Raw genomic sequence first — 22,352 nt, 5'->3', positions numbered from 1 at the left:
ATTTATCTCCATCAATTACCACAAACCATCAGCAACAACATCATGCCCTAATTGCAGTTTCTTTTCCATGGCTAATTTCTTAACAACAGCTTCATCATCTCTCCGTTCCACTCATATCAGCTTCCTTGTATTCTTGTCTCGATCCAGGTTCATGTTCATCTTCAAATCCACCATCTTAGCTTGAATTTCACTTCTCAGCTTCAGATTCCTCATTTCAAAATTTTAGCAGAAATTTAGGGTTAAGTTTGACTGAGATCGTAATAACCAAATTTAGGTTTAAAATTTGTGTTGGTTGTCCTGGGATCAGTACTGTTACTTGATGAAGATATAAATTCTCGAAGGAAAGTTCGATGGAGAGGAGAAAGATCGAGAATGGAGAGAGGATGGAAAAATGACGGAACACACTGGAATTGAACAAATTAGTTCTATCTGTTCCTCAATACCAATTGTTGATGGTGATGGTGGTGGAGATGGTGGGGGTGGTGGACTGAAGAAGAAGATGGAGCAGTTTCGATATGAACTTTGGGGAAGAAAAAAACTGAAGGAGAAGGAAGATAAACGAAAAAAATAAAAACTAAAAACTTTGAGGTGGCCGGAATTCGAAACCGCGACCTTTAGTTCATTGTGACAAAAAATTCAACTACAGAAAGGGCATTCTTGGTTTTTCAGCATGGACCATTCTTAATTTTTTGTTTATGTTAATTGATCACTTACATTTGACAAAAAAGTGGTCATATAAAGATCATCTCTCACTTCGTTCGGCCGGCCCAATTACGTGCTTCAAAACGAAAACGAAAAAGAAAAAGAAAAAGAAAATAGTAGATGAATCATTGATTTAACGGAAGCATATGACTTAAACCAAATTGCGAAATGAAGGGTCACTAAGGAACTCATCAGTTAATATGTTTAGAGGGAGCCACAATAATCGATTAAAAACAAGGAGAAACCGTTGTGCGACAATACAAGTGACCTAAGTTCGAAACTCATCACACACAATTTTTTACAGACCAAAAAAAGGGAAAAGTCTATTTATTTATTTAACCGTGCTCGGAATTTGTGTTCGTTCCAAACATAGAGAAAATGATTAAGTTCGTTCCAAACATAGAGAAAGTGAGTAACACACGACATTTCCCAATTCAGAGACAATTGATATACCAGATAAGAACACATCATGCTTAGTCATCTTAAAATTGGAGGCTCGACAAGGTTGCCAAAAAATAACCACCACAGATAGCACCAGTGCTGGAATCCACCCAGGAAACAGTACCGCATTTGAAATAATCACCAATCATACAAGTGTCACCAGGATTGCCTATGTAAATTAAGTGGCTGCCATAAAACATAAGGTAAAATGAGCCTCCACAGGAAAGCCAGAAACACAGGCAAGCATACCAACTGTATGTGCTCAACTAATAATCGATTTTGTTTACAAAATAATAATAAAAAAAACAGTTGACTTAAACCTCCAAGAAGGTATAACATATTCACCTGAAAATTCCAACCTTCTCTTTGCTTGTGTCAATCAGCATACCAGCATCGCTGCAACTCGTGTTTATTTGTACCCCATGGTAGTAAAAATTTTCAATAAGCAAGGCAATACCATATTCATCCGTTTCATGTGAGGAACAAGAATCAGCAGGCCATGCATCGCCAATAGGATTTTTGGGTTTGTTTACCAAATCCATACCTAACATTAAGAGATTGTATAAATCAAATCTTAAATATGTCATCAACCTAAACAAACAATAAACAAGATGAAATCAAAGACGTTCGCGAACCTCTGAGGCAACAACCCATGTTCTCAATAATGGATAGCAGATGACCCACATATCCCTTTTCAAAAGCAATAGGCCTGATTAAGACGAATGTCAGATCTTCATTGGAGAAATTGCTGCGGAAACTGCTGTAGAGATCGGAACTGCTGGATAAAATATGTTCCTTAAAGTACCTAAAAGGAGACGAATTCCATCTTAAAACGTATTGAGAATATTAAACAGGAGTAAAGATAGAAATAACAAAGAGCAACGAACTCTGTAAAATTAGATATGTATTTCATAACTAGAGACTCAGCTTACCTGTACTTAAGGAGACACCGTTCAGCTAACTTCTCCAACACTGTTTCAACAGGGCCAAATGTTTGGCCACCTGGGAGTGCGACTGCCAGAAGATTACTTTCTTTTGCTTCTTCCATCCAGTTTGGAGAGTCAATACCAAACCACAATCTACAATCTTCTTCCACACTATCAGGTGTGACACTGCTATAAGCACGCCTGTAACACAAATTGTTCGATCCATTCATTGCGACAAAGTAAGACTCAACTTCACTAACTGTATAGTAGTGTTATCTACCAGTACTTAAATGATAAATATAAATTCAAATGAGAGATAACAAGGCAGTCAAGAACATTACACAAAAGGCATCAGAAAGGGAAATCTCTCGGTCATTGATGTTAGCTGATGAACTTTACTAATAGCGTCTTCACCTTCCACTACCATAGCTACAAAAGGATAGGGACAAAATTTTGCTGGAGCAACATCGGGCAAAATGTTTGTACCTTCCATGGCGAAGAATTGAGTAAGAAACTTCTCTGTGGCGCATACTAATCTGATCCCTAAAAACACAAACAAAACCAAATGAATTTGAATCAATAATGCACTAGAAATAGTCAATATCAAGATAAGAGATGAAACCATTAACAATGCACAAAAAAGATATAGCACTGAAATAAAAGATATGTGTACTTATTAATTTCAAACTGATTTTCTCAAATTCCATCAAGATTTCGCCAACATCTTTAAAAACCACGGCGCTGGGAAAGCACAAAACAAAATACTGAGAAACGAGGCATCTGCTTTCGACGGCCTTGTCTTTCTTATAAGCGAAACCCCTAAAACGAGGGCAATCCTACACGTCAGAGATGAAAACACCCTCCTAATGTTGTCCACTCGATAAAATACTCCGTATCGCCCCCGTAGAAATTACAAGCGGCACCAAAGATGATCCATCCTGAGGGCGAATGAGCCAGTCTACGGACCCGGGGGCGGAAATGGATGAGGATTGAGCATACGCCCAACCCAATTATCCTCGGTCGGATTCTGTCTATAAGGGTAGGATTATGAATAAACTCCTCCAGCGTATAAGGTTCGAGTCGAGGAGGAGAATCCTGGGTGGAGGAGTCATTGGACATGGTAAACGGTGAGGGCTAGAAGAGAGAAGGTAAAAATGAGAAGTGGGCATTGATGGGGTAACATATGGGAAGGAGGAACTAACCTTAATCACAGAAAGTATTCCCAAGGAAAAGGTAGATAGGAGGAAGTAATGGGGAATTAATGATGCTCTTTATTTTACTACATGTAGTGTAGGATTGCCCTCGTTTACCGGTTTGGATATTTCAATATGAGTGGACTCCGAGAGAAGTGTTGGAAGCCAATTGTGGTCAATTAACTTAATTTGACAGTCGCCTCTTAATGTACCTTCGAATGGAGCTGGTAGTACTCCTCAGAAAATTAATAATGCTCTTGAGTCACCTATTGCAATTAGCAAGAACTCTTTCCGAAAGGGTTGCTAATAATGTTTGACTTAAAAGAGAAGATCCCCAACCTGTAAGTTTTCTTAAAGGGTTGAATCTCATACTGGTAAAATTCACATAACACTAGTAGTCATGGGTATTCTACTTGAGAGGGAAATGTATTTCATGGGATTGGATGTCTTATGCGTTTCTTCAATGACTGAAGATTAGAAGCTGCTAACAAGCTTGAATCTCGCCTACTAGCCAATGCTGCTGCTTGACTGCATCAATTCAAATGTTTCAAGACTGGGTAGTAAAAATCTCTCCTTGGCAGGTGTTAAGAAATGGAAACCCTTGGGTGATTCAAGTGACCACTAATAAGCAAACGACCAGTTTTAAGATTTGTATAATAGTTTTTTTACTTCGATATTATCTTCTACGTCTCATTGTCATAAATGATTTTGGGGTTCAGTAACTCTTGATGTAACTCGAGGGAACTTCCAAATTACCACATTATGTAGATTTTCTAGATATTCAAATTAATGTGGTGGTAGCAACATTGCAAAAGGTTGACGTTCTTACTGACATGTATGGCAGGAGTATGCACAGTAATAGATTATTTAAGTTGGCTGTTGTTGCTACGGTACAGGATAGTGATGATCAAAAATTTCACTACTTGGATATTTTGAAGTAATTTTGATAACATAACTAACAAGAACTGCAAAAAATGAAATCGAGAAATTTAACTCATAGATACAGATTGAAAAAGAAAAACGTAAAATAAACACAGTCCAATAACCAGAAGCTCGGACGAATTTATATCCTACAGGATACAGATGCATAGATACGATACTGGGATTTGGAGAACAAGAATCTGAAGACTATTAAAATTGAGATAATTAGACTCCATCAATGCTTGGCCCTGATTATCACTTTTACTAGCCGTATACAGAAAATGAAAGCCAGCTTCCATTGAATTATCGGTTCACCTATAGAAATTAACTGAGCTGTATTAAGAATATGAAGGTGACCGATGCAAACAACAATGACATTCTTAAAGTTGAACATAACTAAAACCAAAGGAATTTTATAATATTTGGGCTTTCTAAGTTCCTCACTTTTCATCTTTGTTGAGAAATAAACCAAGATACTATAAAGAAGACAAAAGGGATCAACAATGTTGTTGATCCAAGTAGTGTGGATCAACTATGAGAGTTGATCCAATGTGATGGGATCAACTGGTGCAGTTGACATGAAGTGGATGGATAAACAAGTGTTGTTGATCCATGGTACAGTTTTTAGAAGTTTACCTGGGTTACAAGTATTACTTGTTTTAAGAGTTTACTTGGGTTACAAGTATTACTTGTTTTAAGAGTTTGCTTGCGTGAGAATTGCTTAGAAGTTTCTTGTTAGAGTTTGTTTTTGATTAGGAAAGTCTTTTTACTTGAGACTTAAGTTTGTGAATCATATAAATAGGCTGTTGAGCCATCAGTCGAAATATATGAATTAAGTGAAGCTTGTTGAAGCTTGTTTGAGTTTAGTCTTGTGTTCTTTTCATTATGTCTTTGATATCAGATTTTCTACATCTGGTATTAGAGTACTGGTATCAGATTCTAGGGATGTGGGTAAGAGTTTGAGTTAGAGAAGATGACGAGTTTAAGTTCAATTAAGGTACCTGTGTTTGAAGGTAAAAACTTTGAACACTGGAGGTTGCAGATGGAGAATATTTTCACATACCAAGAGGTATGGGATATTGTGAAAGATGGTTATGTAGAACCAGCAAAAGGAGCTGTAGTTGAAGGAGCTGCGCAAACTGTTTTAACTGAAAACAGAAAGAAGAATTCTAAAGCTACATATATTCTTCATCAAGGTATTCATGAATCTCTCATGGATAGAGTTATTTATATTAAGCAAGCTAAAGCAGCTTGGGATGGTTTGGTAAGCTACTACACAGGATCTGACAAAGTTAAGAAGGTTAGATTACAAACCTTGAAGAGAAAGTATGAATTACTGCAGATTGAAACTATTGAAACAATATCAGATTTTTTCTCAAAGACATTAAATCTTGTCAACGAGATGAAGGCTAATGGTGATATTGTAGAAGATTCAATAGTTGTTGAAAAGATTTTAAGAAGCTTACTTGAGAAGTTTGAAGCAAAAGTAACTGCTATAGAAGAGTGTAACACTGCTGCAACTATGACTCTTAATGAGTTATTGGGTTCATTACAAGCATATAAACAAAGATTACTAGAGAAGACAACTGCTGCAAAACAAGTTGAAGAGGCACTTCAAAGCCAAGTTAGCTGGAGAAACAATCAAGGAAAATCTAATACTGGAGTTTTTCAAGGAAGATATAACAATGGAGGGAGATCAAATAATGGAAGTTATAGGAATCCATTTGATAGATCAAGAATGCAGTGTTATAATTGTGGGGATTTTGGACATATGGCTACTGAGTGCCCAAAACCAAGAAAGACAGTTGTTAACAATTACAAAGAAAATTTCAAAGCTAACATTGCAGAAAGCCAAGAAAAAGAAGAAGAAGAAAAGAAGGATGAAAACATGCTACTTGCATGTCATACAGCAGAAGAACAACCTCAATTTAAGTGGTATTTGGATACAGGTTGTAGCAATCATATGTGTGGAAGAAAAGATTTGTTTTAAAGCTTGGATGAGTCTGTAAGATCTACAGTAAAGTTTGGAAACAGCTCAACAATTCCAGTTATGGGAAAAGGAAGAATAGGGATTATTCTTAAGAATGGTTCTAAAGCATACATCATGGATGTATATTATGTTCTAGGTTTACATCAAAACTTGCTAAGTATGGGACAATTGTCTAGAAGAGGATATTCTATGAATATTTACAATGGTTTATGTTTCATCAGAGATAGAAGAAGAAGATTGATAACAAGAATGAAGATGACTAAAAATAGACTATTTCCTTTGAACATTCAGCATCAAAAGGAAAGTTGTTACAGTAGTAGTGTGCACAATGACTCTTGGTTCTGGCATAAAAGGATGGGACATGTGAACTTTAATAGTTTACAAAACTTAGCAAAGAAGGAGATGGTGTCAGGTTTACCTTTCATAGAGGTACCAGAATCAAGATGTGAAAATTGTATCTTTGGAAAGCAGCACAGAGATCCATTCCCAGTCAACAAAGCTAGAAGAGCTGATCAACATTTGGAGATTGTTCATAGGGATCTGTGTGGTCCTATTGAAGTAACTTCAAATGGAGGAATAATTATTCTATAACTTTCATTGATGATTTTAGTAGAAAAGCATGGGTTTATTTGCTTAAACAAAAGAGTGATGCATTTCAAGCTTTTAGAAGTTTCAAAGCTTATGCTGAGAGACAAATTGGTAAGAGTATCAAGATCTTGAGAACTGATAGAGGTAAAGAATATACTGTTGTTGACAAGTTTATGGAAGAGCATGGCATTAAGCATTAACTAACTGCAAGATATATACCACAACAAAATGGAGTTGCAGAGAGGAAAAACGGAACCATAATGGAGATGGCAAGAACTATAAAAAGAACAAAAGATTTACCAAAAAGTTTTTGGAGTTATGCAGTTGACACAGCTGTGTATTTACTCAACAGATGTCCTACAAACAGTTTGAACAACATAACACCAGAAGAAGCTTGGAGAGGTGTAAGATCAAGTGTAAGACATCTGAAAATTTTTGGGTGTATTGCATATGCACATGTACCCAAAGAACTAAGAAAGAAATTGGATGACAAGAGTGAGAAGTGTATCCTTTTTGGTTATAGTTCAGTAACCAAAGGATATAAATTATACAACCCATAAGCAGGAAAAGTGTTTACAAGTAGAGATTTGATTATGAAGATTCAAAATGTAACTGGAATAATGGATCAACAACTAATGTTGATCCATATAACAATGGATCAACAAGGGATGTTGATCCACATAATATTGGATCAACAAGGAATGTTGATCCACCTGTTGCTGTCAGCACAGTTCCAGTTGAATTTGAAGAAGAAGTGCAGATTCAAGATAATGTTGAAGACCAACATGAAGAAGCAAGAACAGAAACAGTACAACAACAAGAAACTACAAGACCAAGAAGAAAATATATCATACCTGCTAGGTTGAATGATTATATTGTATCAAGAGATGATGAAGATACTGATGATGAAGTAGTGAATTTTGCACTATTTGGAGATTGTAATCCTGTAACTTATGAAGAAGCATCAAAAGAACAAGGTTGGATTCAAGCTATGAATGAAGAACTGAAGTCAATTGAGAAGAATGATACATGGGAACTAACAGAACTTCCACCAGGGAAGAAACCCATAGGTGTTAAGTGGGTTTATAAAACAAAATACAAGTCAAATGGTGAAGTGAATAGAAAGAAAACAAGGTTAGTAGCTAAAGGTTATATGCAAAGACAAGGAGTTGATTATTCAGAAGTATTTGCACCAGTTGCAAGACTTGATACAGTAAGGATGATCATTGCTTTAACAACACAAACGAATTGGAAGATATTTCAGATGGATGTGAAGTCACCATTCTTGAATGGAGTGTTGGAAGAAGAAGTTTATGTAGAGCAACCAGCTGGCTACATTATGGAGAGGAAGGAAAATGAAGTATACAAGCTAAAAAAAGCTTTGTATGGTTTGAAACAAGCACCAAGAGCTTGGTACACAAGAATAGATTCTTATTTCATTAAGAAAAGATTTAAAAGATGTCCACATGAGCATACTTTATACTTGAAAGCTGATGATATTGGCAATCATATTATAGTGCGTTTGTATGTGGATGACCTTATATTTACTGGAAATAGTTCTGAGATGATCAAGGAATTTAGGAAGGATATGGTGAAGGAGTTTGAGATGACAGATCTAGGATTGATGTCATATTTTCTTGGCATTGAAGTTCAACAAACTTAAAAAGGAATTTTTATTAACCAACAAAGGTATGCTGAAGGAATTTTGAAGCGTTTCAAGATGGATAATTGTAATCCAATCTTAACACCAGTAGAAGAGAGACTGAAGTTGACAAGAGAAGGATCAGGAGAGCTTGTGAATTCAACATACTTTAAAGGTCTTGTTGCATGTTTGAGATATTTGACTGCTACAAAACCTGATATCATGTATGCAGTTGGTTTGGTTAGCAGATTTATGGAAGAACCCAGACAATCACATTTAAAAGCTGCAAAACGTATTCTGAGATATGTTAGAGGTACAATCAGTATGGGAATTCTCTATAATGTTTCATAAGATCCAAAACTAGTTGGATTTACTGATAGTGATTGGGCTGGTGATACAGAAGGAAGAAGAAGCACATCAGGTTATGGATTTCAGTTGGGAACTGGTTTTTTCTCTTGGTCATCTAAGAAGCAACAAGTTGTTGCATTATCTTCAACAGAAGCTGAGTATATAGCTGCTAGCAATTGTGCTACACAAGCTGTGTGGTTGAGAATGATGTTGAAGTCATTGTTTGAAGAACAGAAGACACCAACAACAATAGTTTGTGATAATAAGTCTACAATTTCATTAACTAAGAATCCTGTGCTTCATGGAAGGAGTAAGCATATTGATATTAAATATCATTACATCAGAGATCTTGTCAGTAACAAGGAGATAGTTGTGGAGTTTGTTGAGAGTGAAGAGCAAGTAGCAGATATTTTCACCAAGTCTTTGAAGTCTAACACTTTCATTTACTTGTTGGAAAGTTGGGAATGATTAGCAAAGAGTATCTTGGTTTAAGGGAGGATGTTGAGAAATAAACCAAGATATTATGAAGAAGACAAAAGGGATCAACAATGTTGTTGATCCAAGTAGTGTGGATCAACTATGAGAGTTGATCCAATGTGGTGGGATCAACTGGTACAGTTGACATGAAGTGGATGGATAAACAAGTGTTGTTGATCCATGGTACAGTTTTTAGAAGTTTACTTGGGTTACAAGTATTACTTGTTTTAAGAGTTTTCTTGCGTGAGAATTGTCTAGAAGTTTCTTGTTAGAGTTTGTTTTTGATTAGGAAAATCTTTTTACTTGAGAGTTAAGTTTGTGAATCATATAAATAGGTTGTTAATCCATCAGTCGAAATATATGAATTAAGTGAAGCTTGTTGAAGCTTGTTTGAGTTTAGTCTTGTGTTCTTTTCATTAAGTCTTTGATATCAGATTTTCTACAATCTCTCACTGAAAAATCATCAACACGACAAAAATAATATAGTGCATCAGATAAAGAGATAACTCAATAGCTGCACAAACCGCTGATCGCTACATAAACTTGAAGTAGCAATAACTTTATGCTAAGCCTAAGTATCATCATTGCACAAAAAATAATCAGAACTACAGATCATTATCATTATTGCATAAAACTTAGATTAACATGCATGGAATTAAAGTTTAATATTGTTACCGAAAGGTCCTGAATGTCCATTTTTTTTTGTAATGCCTAAATCTCAATTATTACTGATTAAATACAAATCAAAACAGTCTTCATAAATTTTTCTATACACATTTCTACTAAACTTAAGATAACAAGTCTAGTTTTTGTAATGCTTAAATCTCAATTGTTACTTATGAATTTGGTTTGTGTTGGACTTACCTTCGCCCTACTCTCCAGATACCTGAGATAAACCCAGTGAAGCAACAACGGACGGACCAGCTAATTTGGCGAGCAAACGAATACCGTGTGGTTCAAATGGTACCCACCGTAAATTTAAAACTTTGTCAAAAAAAAAAAAAATTTGTTAGGGACCATGGTTTTATTAGGCCACCTTCCCTATAGTGATAAGGGGTGTTCTAAAACGTTGAAATGACTAACCTACCCTTAACCTAATTTAATTTAAAACCAACCTATATATATAACCACCACCACCTCCGATTACCACCACCACCACCTCTGATTATCACCACCACCAACCACCGATTACCACCACCACCGCCCACCACCGCCGATTACCACCACCACCACCTCCGATTATCACCACCACCAACCACCGATTACCACCACCACCTCCTCCCACCACCACCGCCACCGCCTATTTAAGAAATGTAACAACATCAATGCAATCACAATTAAGTACGGTTACATAATAATTTTATCGAGTATAAAAGACGCCAGCCGCACCTGATTCTGCCATGAGACCACTCCGAAGGTATTTTCCAACAAACCCTTCACTTTAATAGGATTTTGATTGCTTCAATCGAATAGAAATCATCAAAATAGGGTTTTAATATGAGTTACAGAGTCATGTTCGGTTAGGCCGATTTTCCAAAAAACCATAGTTTACTAACCGAACTTCTTGAAAATGAAAAACACGAAGAACAGTTCGGTTCTATTGGATTTAAAACTAAGTCACCGAACTCTTTGTTCGGTTGTTTCATAAAAAAAATTAAAACTACAAAGTAACCGAACTCCACCCTTAGAACCGGAAAAAAAAAAAACAAATCCAGTCTAACCGAACTGTGTTGTTGTGGCCACTATGCTGAGTTCCAAAATAACCGAACTTAGCCAATAGAGTTCGGTTTGTTCGCAAAAACTTTTAAAACTACAAAGTAACCGAACTTAGCCAATAGACGCTGGAACTTCACTTTTTTTTTTGTTAAGTTCGGTAACTTCACAATTTTATCGCAGAAACCGAACTCAGAGTTCGGTTGGTTAGCTGTTAGGTTCAAGTTTGCGAAAGAACCGAACTTTGTAAACTTATATACTCTTATATTACGTAAAGTTCGGTTAGATCAAAAGTGTATGCAGTTTGCGAACCAACCGAACTTTGTACACCAAAGTTCGGTTAGTTGAGAACCAACAGAACATAACGTTGTAACTCCTAGAAATTCTATTATTTGAGAGTTCGGTAACCTACGTGTTTGGAACAAGTAACCGAACTACACTTTCAGATGAGTTCGGTTACTTGTTCATCTCACGGGGCAACCGAACTACAGCTTCGGATGAGTTCGGTTACTTGTTCTTCATATAAAGTAACCGCACTGTTCAAAATCCAGTTCAAATCCGGATCATTTTGAAGATTAACAAATATTCTAGGAGAGGATGGAGATGAAGAATCAGATGAGTTTTCTTCATTTGAATACTCAAACTTAGTGAATTGGAAAAAAAAATTATTTTCCATGTTTTTCTCCTTCATCTTCTCTAACTCTACTCTCTCAATAATTCTACTCAACTAATAATAAACCCGTCTTTTAATTTAATCTCACTAATTATTTTTAACTAAATCATTCACTAATCATAACCTAAAATTAATTAAGAGGGTAGATTAGGTATTAAATAAATAACTAGATATGGGGTGACCTAAAAAAAAGAACAGATCAATGATAGATGGGGAGGCCCACGAAAGAGGAAAGATGCACTTTATCTCAAGCAAGGGTTTGGCTGATAGCCCATGTAGGACTATGGGATGGGCATCCAAACCTTGGCGATTCCAACTGCAATCCTAAAATAATATATAGAAGATCCATGGGAACCTTTGTCCAGTGTGGGACTATTTTTAATCTTTATTAAAATTACTTCGAAACCAGTCGTATAAGGGTTGTTCATAACCGGTCTTTGTTAATTCTTGTGTTCGGGTTTCTGCAGTTTTGGCCACTGTTAGTTGTTATCAATGGTCCTACATGGGCTAACACTAGGAACTAGCCCTAATCACTGTTGTAAACTGTTATGCATCTACAAAAATTGTTGCATAACACGTTATGCAACAACCTTTTTGTTGGTACTGAAACCAACAAAAAAAAAGACCGCATAACTTGTCATGCACCTACAATGATATATGCATAACCTGTTGTGCAATCATGAAAAAGGATGCATAACCTGTTATGCATACAAAAATATGGTTGCATAATGCATTATGCATCGAGAAAATTGTTGCACAATCTTTATGCATCGAGAAAATAGATACATAACCTGATATGCATCCGTAAATATGGATGCATACTGCATTATGCATCAATTTTTCACATACGCACTAAAATCAACCAAAACAATAGTAACATAACTTGTTAGAGATGCATAACTTTGTTATGCAGTCAAGAAAATGGTTGCATAATTCGTTATGCGTCTACAGAATGTGTTATGCATCTTTTTTGGTGGCTGCATAATGGTTATGTAGTCCGTTTTCGAAATTTTGCCTAAAATGATGATCACCTCCGATTTTTTCGTGAAATACAAAAATTTGATATTGTTGTTTGTACTCGTTGCGTAGCTCCCTTGAAAAGATTTCCAACGATGTAAAATTTGTAAAATTCCAAGGCACAGATTTTTAGATATGTTATATCCAAGTTGCGTTGCCAATTATACCCCTAATGCATAAGCCGTCATGCAGACATTTTTAATAATTTCATATAACTATGAGTGTCACGGTACTTAAATTAATTGTGGGCCTGACAATAAGAATATAATTCTTTTTGGGCCTGCGCCTAATTTTCACTTTCCTCAATGATGTTTCCATGGTTGAGCCTTCGAATTATTTTTTGACCAAACCCATATTTGGATAAACGACCATAGTTTAAAGGGAAACTTAGGCGCAGGTCCAAAAAAATAATATTCTCGTTGTCAGGCCCAAGATTATTTTCAGTTTCCGTGACACTCATAATTATATGAAATTTTGAATAATGGTTGCATAACGGGTTATGCATCATAATTTTTTAAGGGTATAATTGGCAACGCAACTTAGATATAACATATCTAAAAAACCGCGCCTTGAAATTTTAAAAAATTTATATCGTTGGAAATCTTTTTAAGAGAATTACATAATGAATACAAACAACAATATCAAATTTTTGTTTCACACGAAAAAATCGGAGGTGATCATCATTTTAGGCAAAATTTTCGAAAACTTGATACATAACCATTATGCAGCCACCAAAAAAATGCATAACACATTATGCAGATACAACAAAAAGATGCATAAAACGTTATGCGGCCATATTTTGGTTCATGCATTTACTAATTTAGTTATGCAACCACTAAAACGATATATATGCCTACAAAAATAACATCACAAAATACAAAAGACCCATAACGAACTATGCAATAATTTTTTCGACTGCATAATAAGTTTTGCATCCATTGTTTTGGTTAATTTCAGTGCTTACAAAAAAAAATTGATGCATAATGCGTTATGCAGCCATACTTTTGGATGCATATCAAGTTATGCACCAATTTTTTTTATTTCGGTTCTTACAAAAAAATGATTGCATAATGTCTTATGCATCCCTTTTCACGACTGCATAATATGTATGTGCATGACAAGTTATGTAGTCTTTTTTTTTGCTGGTTTCGATACTAATAAAAAAGTTGATGCATAACATGTTATGCAACCATTTTCTGGACTGCATAACAAGTTATGCAACAACTTTTGTAGATGCATAACAGGTTATGCAATCATTTTCATAGTTGCATAACAAATTATTCAACCATTTTTATAGTTGCATAATCCATTTGAAGAAAATAAATTTACAAGAATCCTTCGATCACAAAAACAAATGATAAGTCTTATATGAAATTACAATTAACTATAGCCAAATCCAAACAGTGTCTTTCCATATTTGCTGCAGGAACCCTTGATGCATGATATCATATTCACTCCTTATTATTGATTAAGGTGGATCGATCAAGTTCTTCATGCAATAGCCAACACCAAATGATAAACCCTGATGAATAATTGGAAAATACACGGGTTTATATCATTTCATTAAGAGATTCTTGAAAATCACATAAAAGAAATAACATTTAGTGAATCTTTTCATATCCACGTTGAGGTATGAATACTAACGGTAACACGAACACCAAAAACCCAGACATCATATTTACTTGATTGGAACCACTATCTACGGCTTTTTTGTCCAATTCAGGAAACAATTAAAAGGACAATAAGTTCATAATCATGACGTTGAAGAACCTCCAGTAAGTACAGCTAAAAAGTACAAACGCTATGCCACTCAAAACTAGAGAACTGTATACAAGAAAGTTCCCAAAAGTTTCAACGCAATTGCCTGATAACTGATTGCTCATATACACACTAACACGGTACTGCATCCTGGAAAGTGATAGTACTGCAGCTGCTATTTAGACAAATCTATAGTTTAATCAATAGTCATGGACAAATCTTAGTAGACTACAGAAAGGCCTAAAATTGGTATGGCCATGATAACCTGTGTCGTTATATTTTCCCAGCTAAGGCAGGCCAATCTCAAATCCATGACGAATGCCAATTTTCTTTGACAGCTAAAGTTCATCCATCATTTTGAAACTTTTCATCTGCTCTTTCCTGTAATAGCACACACTTGGTCTCCTGCAGATGCTTAAATTGTACCTCATAAGCATTTTCTTGAACAGACAACATCCAATTTAGAAAAAGAAGCTTCTAAAATTAGAACCAAAAAAAAGGCTGCAAAGACTATACATACTAGTTACGTACTGGAAATCATAGTTGAAAATTCCAAAGACTATCCGTCAATACGCACTCCGTTAGTGAAATTCGAAAACTTTGAGACCAGTTTCAACTGAAAATCTATGAAGTATTTCTCTGTCAAACGAACAACCATAAAAAGTTATATATACAGTTCCACCATTACCAATCTTCATCGTCTCCATCAGCAGAAACAAGAAGCTCGACTGATCGACTCCATCCACAGTTCCCTGTTTTCTTCTCGTTCTTTAAATCATTGGCAACAAACATTTCTCACTGATTTCTCTCTAAATCATCGCAACTTAATAGTCCCTCAGCTTCTCGAATAGCTTCATCCCCTGTGAATATCTTGGATGTGCTTCAGAAACCCTACGAAAATCAACAAAAAATACAGATCTTACTGTTGGAGAAAGTACTAATAATGTAACTGTAACTGAGAAGAAGATACTTAGCTCAAAATAATGTTGCTGATGTTGCTACACAGAGAATGTAGAGGCACGTAACCTACGCTGTCCTAAAGGCAATATCGCCTGCCACTCCTCTGAGATGCTACAGCAGTTGGCGAGTCACCTCCAGGATACAACTACAGTTAGTACCCATCAATGTAGCATACAAAGAGGGTACCCTTAGAGCTTGGCAGAACTTAAAACAGTAGAAGAGATGTTTACAGAAAAACAGAGGGAGAGTAGAAGAGATGTTTCTCTGTGGTGTGTCAAATGAGCTCAAGACTCCTCCCTTATATAGTGTTTAAGACGTTACAAACGAGAGGAAAAATGCATGCAACCAAACCATGCGTATGACAGAAATACTGGTAATGTTGGGTTAAAAACAGTGTTGTTTTTGTCAGGCTTAGAGCAGTGTGTTGTCAAGAAGCCAAGCCAAACATGTACGGACAAGAAACCCAAAACAAATAGGTACAGACAAGAAATCCAGGACAAACATGTGCAGAAAAGGAAAGCAAGACAAACACGTACAGACAAGAAAGCCAAGACAAACATGTGCAGACAAAGAAGAAGATTCTTCTACATGTGTGTAAAACACGCACCAAAAGTTTCAGCAAAAAGATAGGATCTAATGAACCCACACCCACACCCGACCGACCGACCGGCGGCGGCGTGCGTGCTTCTGTGTGAAGCACCGCGCGTACGGGAAAGGCAACCTTTCCCTAGTCTAAGCCTTCCCTCCAAGCACAAAAGTCTAATGACCCAAGGGCCATGCCCTTATAGCCAATTCTATGGTATTTAATATTTATGCCTAAAACTCTTTAGATTTTAGTCAATGTGGGAGTATTGTTTTATCTATTCAAAAGAAAAAAACAATTAATGGGCAATAGGTCTAGGGATCAAAACATAGTCCATGGAAAAATTGGTAATTTTAAAGCGTTTTTTCTAACAATCCCCCACATGAATGATAAAACATATCGACGAAATACGAGAAAACATAATACATCAATATTAGGCTAAGGTGTCCCAGAGATTGAACCTTAACATAGTGAGAGGTTACCGGAACTGCTTGTTGTTTCGGTGAACACAATGTCTTGAACCGTCAACAGTGAGTGCAATTCAGAAATAACAACAACACTTTGATGTCTCAAAGAAAAAGAAAGCTGCCAAGCTCTTGCCGTTGTGCCCGTTTTGGCCGTGGGCTAAATCCCGGACTTAATGAATGTCTCTAGAGAAAAAGCTCAAATTCTCATAGGAAGCGGCCCCACTTCCAACATCCACATAGGTGAGTCCATTAAGAGTGTCCTGCCACACTCCGCTTTAAGCAAAGCCATGGAACTCATTAAGATCTTGACAGATCATCCTAAAACATGCAGGCAGCACTATCATACGGTTACACCATAGGGAGGGACAAAGATAGTGCTTTCTCTCGACATCACCAAAAATTATTTATCTCATTGAACCTTGATCTTGGAGCTCCATTCACAAGGTTGAGTGTCCTTCATGGCGATTTATTCTATGAGCTTGAGTCCCATCCCCTTCGATGTGGATCTAACTACCTCTCTAGATAACCCTTTCGTCAAAGGATCTGCAATGTTCTCTTTATACCTTACAAAGTCTATAGAGATGATGCCAGTAGAGAGTAGTTGTTTCACTGTCTTGTGTCTTCTTCGAAGATGTATCGACTTTCCGTTGTATACACTATTCTTTGCGCATCCAATAGCAGCTTGACTGTCACAGTGGATTGCGATCGAAGACACAGGCTTGGGCCATAGTGGAATTCCACCCAGGAAACCTCGTATCCATTCAGCTTCCTCTCCAGCTTTCTCCAAGGCTATAAACTCAGACTCCATGGTGGATCGGGCTATACATGTCTGTTTGGTAGACTTCCATGACACAGACGCACCACCAAGTGTGAAGATGTACCCACTAGTGGATTTGCACTCATCTGAGTCTGATATCCAGTTAGCATCACAATACCCTTCTAGCACAGCAGGATACTTCCCAAAACTTAAGCAATAGTTTGAAGTTCCTCTCAGGTACCGTAGAACTCTGTAGAGAGCATTCCAGTGATCCTGCCCAGGGTTGCAAGTGTACCTGCTTAATCTACTCACAGTATAGGCAATATCAGGTCTTGTACAGTTCATTAAATACATAAGACTGCCAATAACACGAGAATACTCAAGTTGATAAATACCCTCACCCTTGTTCTTTTTCAATTTGCAATTGGGATCATAATGAGTAGTTGCAGGTTTAGCATTTTCATGATTAAATCTCTTAAGCACAGTTTCAACATAATGAGATTGACTAAGACTATATCCATCAGACATCTTTCTGATTTTCATCCCTAAGATTACATCAGCAGGGCCTAAGTCTTTCATGTCAAAGTTTTCGTTAAGCATGCTTTTAGTGGTATTAATACTATCAAGGTTACTACCTAATATGAGCATATCATCAACATATAGGCACACAATAACATGAGAATCATCCACAGATTTAATGTAAACACATTTATCAGATTCATTAACCTTGAAGCCATTAGATATCATTACATGATTAAATTTTTCATGCCACTGTTTAGGTGCTTGTTTTAAACCATACAAAGATTTTTTCAGTTTGCATACTTTATCTTCAAAACCTTTCACAACAAAACCTTCAGGTTGGTCCATATAAATTTCTTCATTCAATTCACCATATAAAAAAGCAGTTTTAACATCCATCTGATGTATATGCAAATCATAAATAGAAGCAATAGCAATCAGCATCCGGATAGAAGTGATTCTAGTGACCGGTGAATAGGTATCAAAGAAATCTAATCCTTCCTGTTGTCTGTACCCCTTAGCTACCAACCTAGCTTTGTGTTTTTCTATAGTTCCATCTGTTCTAAGTTTCCTTTTGAAGACCCACTTGCAACCTATGGTTTTACTACCAGGAGGTAAGTCTACAAGCTCCCAAGTTTCATTTTGTTGAATGGAATCCCACTCATTATTTGAAGCTTCTTCCCAGAAGGGAGCTTCCGGAGAAGTCATAGCTTCCTTATAGGTTTGGGGTTCAGACTCTACCGTAAGAGTCACAAAATCTGGACCGAAACCTTTCTCGGTTCTGACCCTCTTACTTCTTCTAGGTTCGGTTTCAGCATCTAGAGACGGGGGTTGACTAGTCGAAGGAACATCTGAGAGATCATCGCGGACCCTTTTATGAGGTCCAGACCCTAAAGGGAAAATGTGTTCGAAAAACACTGCATCTCTGGATTCCATTATGGTGTTCTCACCAATTACCATGAACCTATAAGCACTAGTGTGCTCAGGATATCCTAGGAAAACACAATCTACAGTTTTAGGTCCTAGTTTGGTTTTCTTGGAACGAGGAGTGGCCACCTTGGCCAAACACCCCCACACTTTAAAGTATGCATAGGACGGTTGTCTTCCTTTCCATAACTCATATGGAGTTTTGTCGGATTTCTTAAATGGAACTCGGTTCAAGATATAGCAAGCAGAGAGAATTGCTTCCCCCCACAGGTTCGAAGGTAGCCCTGAACTAGCTAACATAGCGTTCACCATATCTATGAGTGTTCGGTTTTTCCTTTCAGCTACTCCATTCGACTCAGGTGAAGAAGGTGCAGTAGTTTCATGAATGATGCCATTAAGTTTGCAGAATTCTCCTATAGGTATCACATACTCACCGCCTCGGTCCGACCTAAGAGTTTTAATAGTAACACCTCTTTGGTTTTCTACTTCAAGTTTATATAATTTGAAAGCGTCTAAGGCTTCATCTTTACTTCTAAGAAGATAAACCTGACAGTATCTTGAGTGATCATCTATAAAAGTGATGTACCATTTTTTACCTCCTCTAGTTGGTGTTGATTTCAAATCTCCCAAATCTGAGTGGATTAGTTCTAGGGGAGTTGTACTACGTTCAACCTTTTTGTTAAAGGGTTTTCTAGCATATTTAGATTCAACACAAATTTCACATTTATGACCTCTGTCAAAGTTTATTTTAGGAATGCAGCCTAATTTAGCAAGTCTTTCAATAGATTTGAAATTAACATGTCCTAGTCTATCATGCCAAACATGTGAGGAGTCACAAACATAAGCAGAAGAAGATGCATTATCATTCAAGTTCAAAGAAAGTACACTAAGCTTAATCATGTTATCAGTGACATATCCTTTTCCTACGAAATCACCACCTTTAGAGATTACAACCTTGTTAGACTCAGCTACAAATTTAAAACCTTTCCCAAGTAAGATGGTTTCTGAGATAAGATTCTTGCATATGTCCGGGACGTGATACACGTCATTCAATGCGAGAGTTTTTCCTGAAGTGAGTTTCAATTCAACCTTGCCTTTTCCCACCACTTTAGAGGTAGAAGAGTTTCCCATAAACAATTTCTCATCGTCTCCTACTTTGTTATAGGAGGAGAAAGCATTTCTGAATTTACAGACATGCCTAGTGGCTCCAGAATCAAGCCACCAGTCTCTCACATTGGTCACATTAGAGACAAGGTTGACTTCAGACACCATGCCAGTAAAATATCCAGAATCATCTACTACGTTTGCCTTATTTTTCTGTTTAGGATCATTTTTGGTCTTTTTAGGTGCCCTGCAATCTTTGGCCATATGACCAGTTTTCCCACAGTTATAGCAGTCGCCTTTGATGGTGTTTTTGGAGACACCACCCTTTGGCTTAAGATGGTTACCTTTGGAGTTACGTTGTTTGTTACGTTTACCATTTTTGCTGGATTCTCCTGCCTTTTCTTTGACGCAGCATTATCGTCCAGGACATGAGCTTTGTTGACATGTCTTTGCTCAGCATCAGGCTTTTCCTTGCAGCACAGAAGTTCCTCCACCTGGATCTTTTTCCCCAGCTCCACCATGGTGATTTCGCGATTCTTGTGTCGCAGCCTCCTCTTGTACTCGTTCCATGAGGGTGGTAGCTTTTCAATCACTGCAGATACTTGTAGAGATTCATCAATATGCATGCCTTCAGCAAGAATTTCGTTGATGAGTAGCTGGAGTTCGACGAATTGTTCTACAACAGGCTTTTCATCAGTCATCTTATATTCCAGGAACCTAGCCACCAAGAACTTCTTGCTTCCAGCAGCTTCAGCAAGATATTTTTCTTCTAGGGCTTCCCATAAATCAAAAGCAGTAAAATTCTCTTTTGCATTATAAAAGTCGTACAAGGAGTCATCCAGACAGTTAAGAATATGGTTTTTGCACATGTAATTTTTCCTAGTCCACCTATCCAGTCTATCTTCATAACCACGGTCATGAAGCCTTCTTGAGGGTCTTTCTAAGGCAACTTCATCTAGCCTTTGGTCTTTTAAGAAGAATAACATTTTGGACTGCCATCGTTTAAAGTCTTTGCCACTAAACTTTGGGGGTTTGTCTACAGTACTCTTTCCCATGTTGTTACAAAATATAGTAAAGAGGATATTGCCTTTAGATTGTTGGAGAAAGTACTAATAATGTAACTGTAACTGAGAAGAAGATACTTAGCTCAAAATAATGTTGCTGATGTTGCTACACAGAGAATGTAGAGGCACGTAAACTACGCTGTCCTAAAGGCAATATCGCCTGCCACTCCTCTAAGATGCTACAGCAGTTGGCGAGTCACCTCCAGGATACAACTACAGTTAGTACCCCTCAATGTAGCATACAAAGAGGGTACCCTTAGAGCTTGGCAGAACTTAAAACAGTAGAAGAGATGTTTACAGAAAAACAGAGGGAGAGTAGAAGAGATGTTTCTCTGTGGTGTGTCAAATGAGCTCAAGACTCCTCCCTTATATAGTGTTTAAGACGTTACAAACGAGAGGAAAAATGCATGCAACCAAACCATGCGTATGACAGAAATACTGGTAATGTTGGGTTAAAAACAGTGTTGTTTTTGTCAGGCTTAGAGCAGTGTGTTGTCAAGAAGCCAAGCCAAACATGTACGGACAAGAAACCCAAAACAAATAGGTACAGACAAGAAATCCAGGACAAACATGTGCAGAAAAGGAAAGCAAGACAAACACGTACAGACAAGAAAGCCAAGACAAACATGTGCAGACAAAGAAGAAGATTCTTCTACATGTGTGTAAAACACGCACCAAAAGTTTCAGCAAAAAGATAGGATCTAATGAACCCACACCCACACCCACACCCGAGCCCGACCGACCGGACGGCGGCGGCGGCGTGCGTGCTTCTGTGCGAAGCACCTCGCGTACGGGAAAGGCAACCTTGCCCTAGTCTAAGCCTTCCCTCCAAGCACAAAAGTCTAATGACCCAAGGGTCATGCCCTTATAACCAATTCTATGGTATTTATGTCTAAAACTCTTTAGATTTTAGTCAATGTGGGACTATTGTTTTATCTGTTCAAAAGAAAAAAATAATTAATGGGCAATAGGTCTAGGGATCAAAACATAGTCCATGGAAAAATTGGTAATTTTAAAGCGTTTTTTCTAACACTTACATCATCCGGTTCTGATCTAATAATGAAATCCCCTCTCAATTCCTCCTTATCCTCTCCAAAAGAAAAACAGAGAATTTTAGAAAATATGGGTCTCTGAGAAATTTTGTTCAGGAAAAATGGGTGTGCCGGTGAATTTTTTGGACAGTGGGTTTGACAGTTGAAATTTTTTGAAAAATGAGTGTGACAATAGTTCTCACAAGTTTAAATTCAGTGGGACAAAAAATATGGGCCAAAAATACGTCTAATCTTATAGTTTAACATTTTCAACCTGACTCAAAAACGTATCCAGTAAGGCAGTGACTACGACTTTGCAAAGGAACCCAACCCTGCTGTAAGCCTAAATTATTATATTTTTTTTTTTTGCTAACACGAAACAAAAAACATCAAACTAAGATCCGCTTCACTCTAAAAGGAGAGATCCCATTTGTTAGGAGATACTAGCGGAAAAGAGAGACAAACATCTTTTGTCGGCTCAATGATATATATCAGAAATGTCGGAAGGATAGGGAACTTGAAAAATTAGGATGGAAGGGCGACCAACCAAT

At 37.1% G+C, this 22,352-nt stretch overlaps 1 protein-coding gene and 1 long non-coding RNA gene across 2 annotated transcripts; both read right to left on the bottom strand.

Moving 5' to 3' along the window:
• Positions 1-1,015: 1,015 nt before the first annotated feature.
• Positions 1,016-2,826, bottom strand: LOC113340886. The gene is made up of 6 exons (XM_026585937.1): positions 2,743-2,826; positions 2,411-2,612; positions 2,076-2,270; positions 1,779-1,948; positions 1,489-1,687; positions 1,016-1,329 (listed from the first exon to the last, which is right to left on the bottom strand). The coding sequence occupies exons 1-6, from the start codon at positions 2,774-2,776 to the stop codon at positions 1,185-1,187; spliced, it is 945 nt and encodes a 314-aa protein (XP_026441722.1). The 5' UTR covers positions 2,777-2,826; the 3' UTR covers positions 1,016-1,184.
• Positions 2,827-15,230: 12,404 nt separating this feature from the next.
• On the bottom strand, positions 15,231-21,841 carry LOC113340913. Its single transcript, XR_003355684.1, has 3 exons — positions 21,808-21,841; positions 19,692-19,696; positions 15,231-15,307 (listed from the first exon to the last, which is right to left on the bottom strand). It is a non-coding gene; the product is annotated as an uncharacterized LOC113340913 (long non-coding RNA).
• Between the last annotated feature and the right edge of the window lie 511 nt (positions 21,842-22,352).

This window comes from Papaver somniferum, unplaced genomic scaffold (assembly GCF_003573695.1).
Source record: "Papaver somniferum cultivar HN1 unplaced genomic scaffold, ASM357369v1 unplaced-scaffold_24, whole genome shotgun sequence".
In the NCBI taxonomy this organism is placed as follows: Eukaryota; Viridiplantae; Streptophyta; class Magnoliopsida; order Ranunculales; family Papaveraceae; genus Papaver; species Papaver somniferum.
This window is presented reverse-complemented; position numbering and strand designations above follow the sequence as displayed.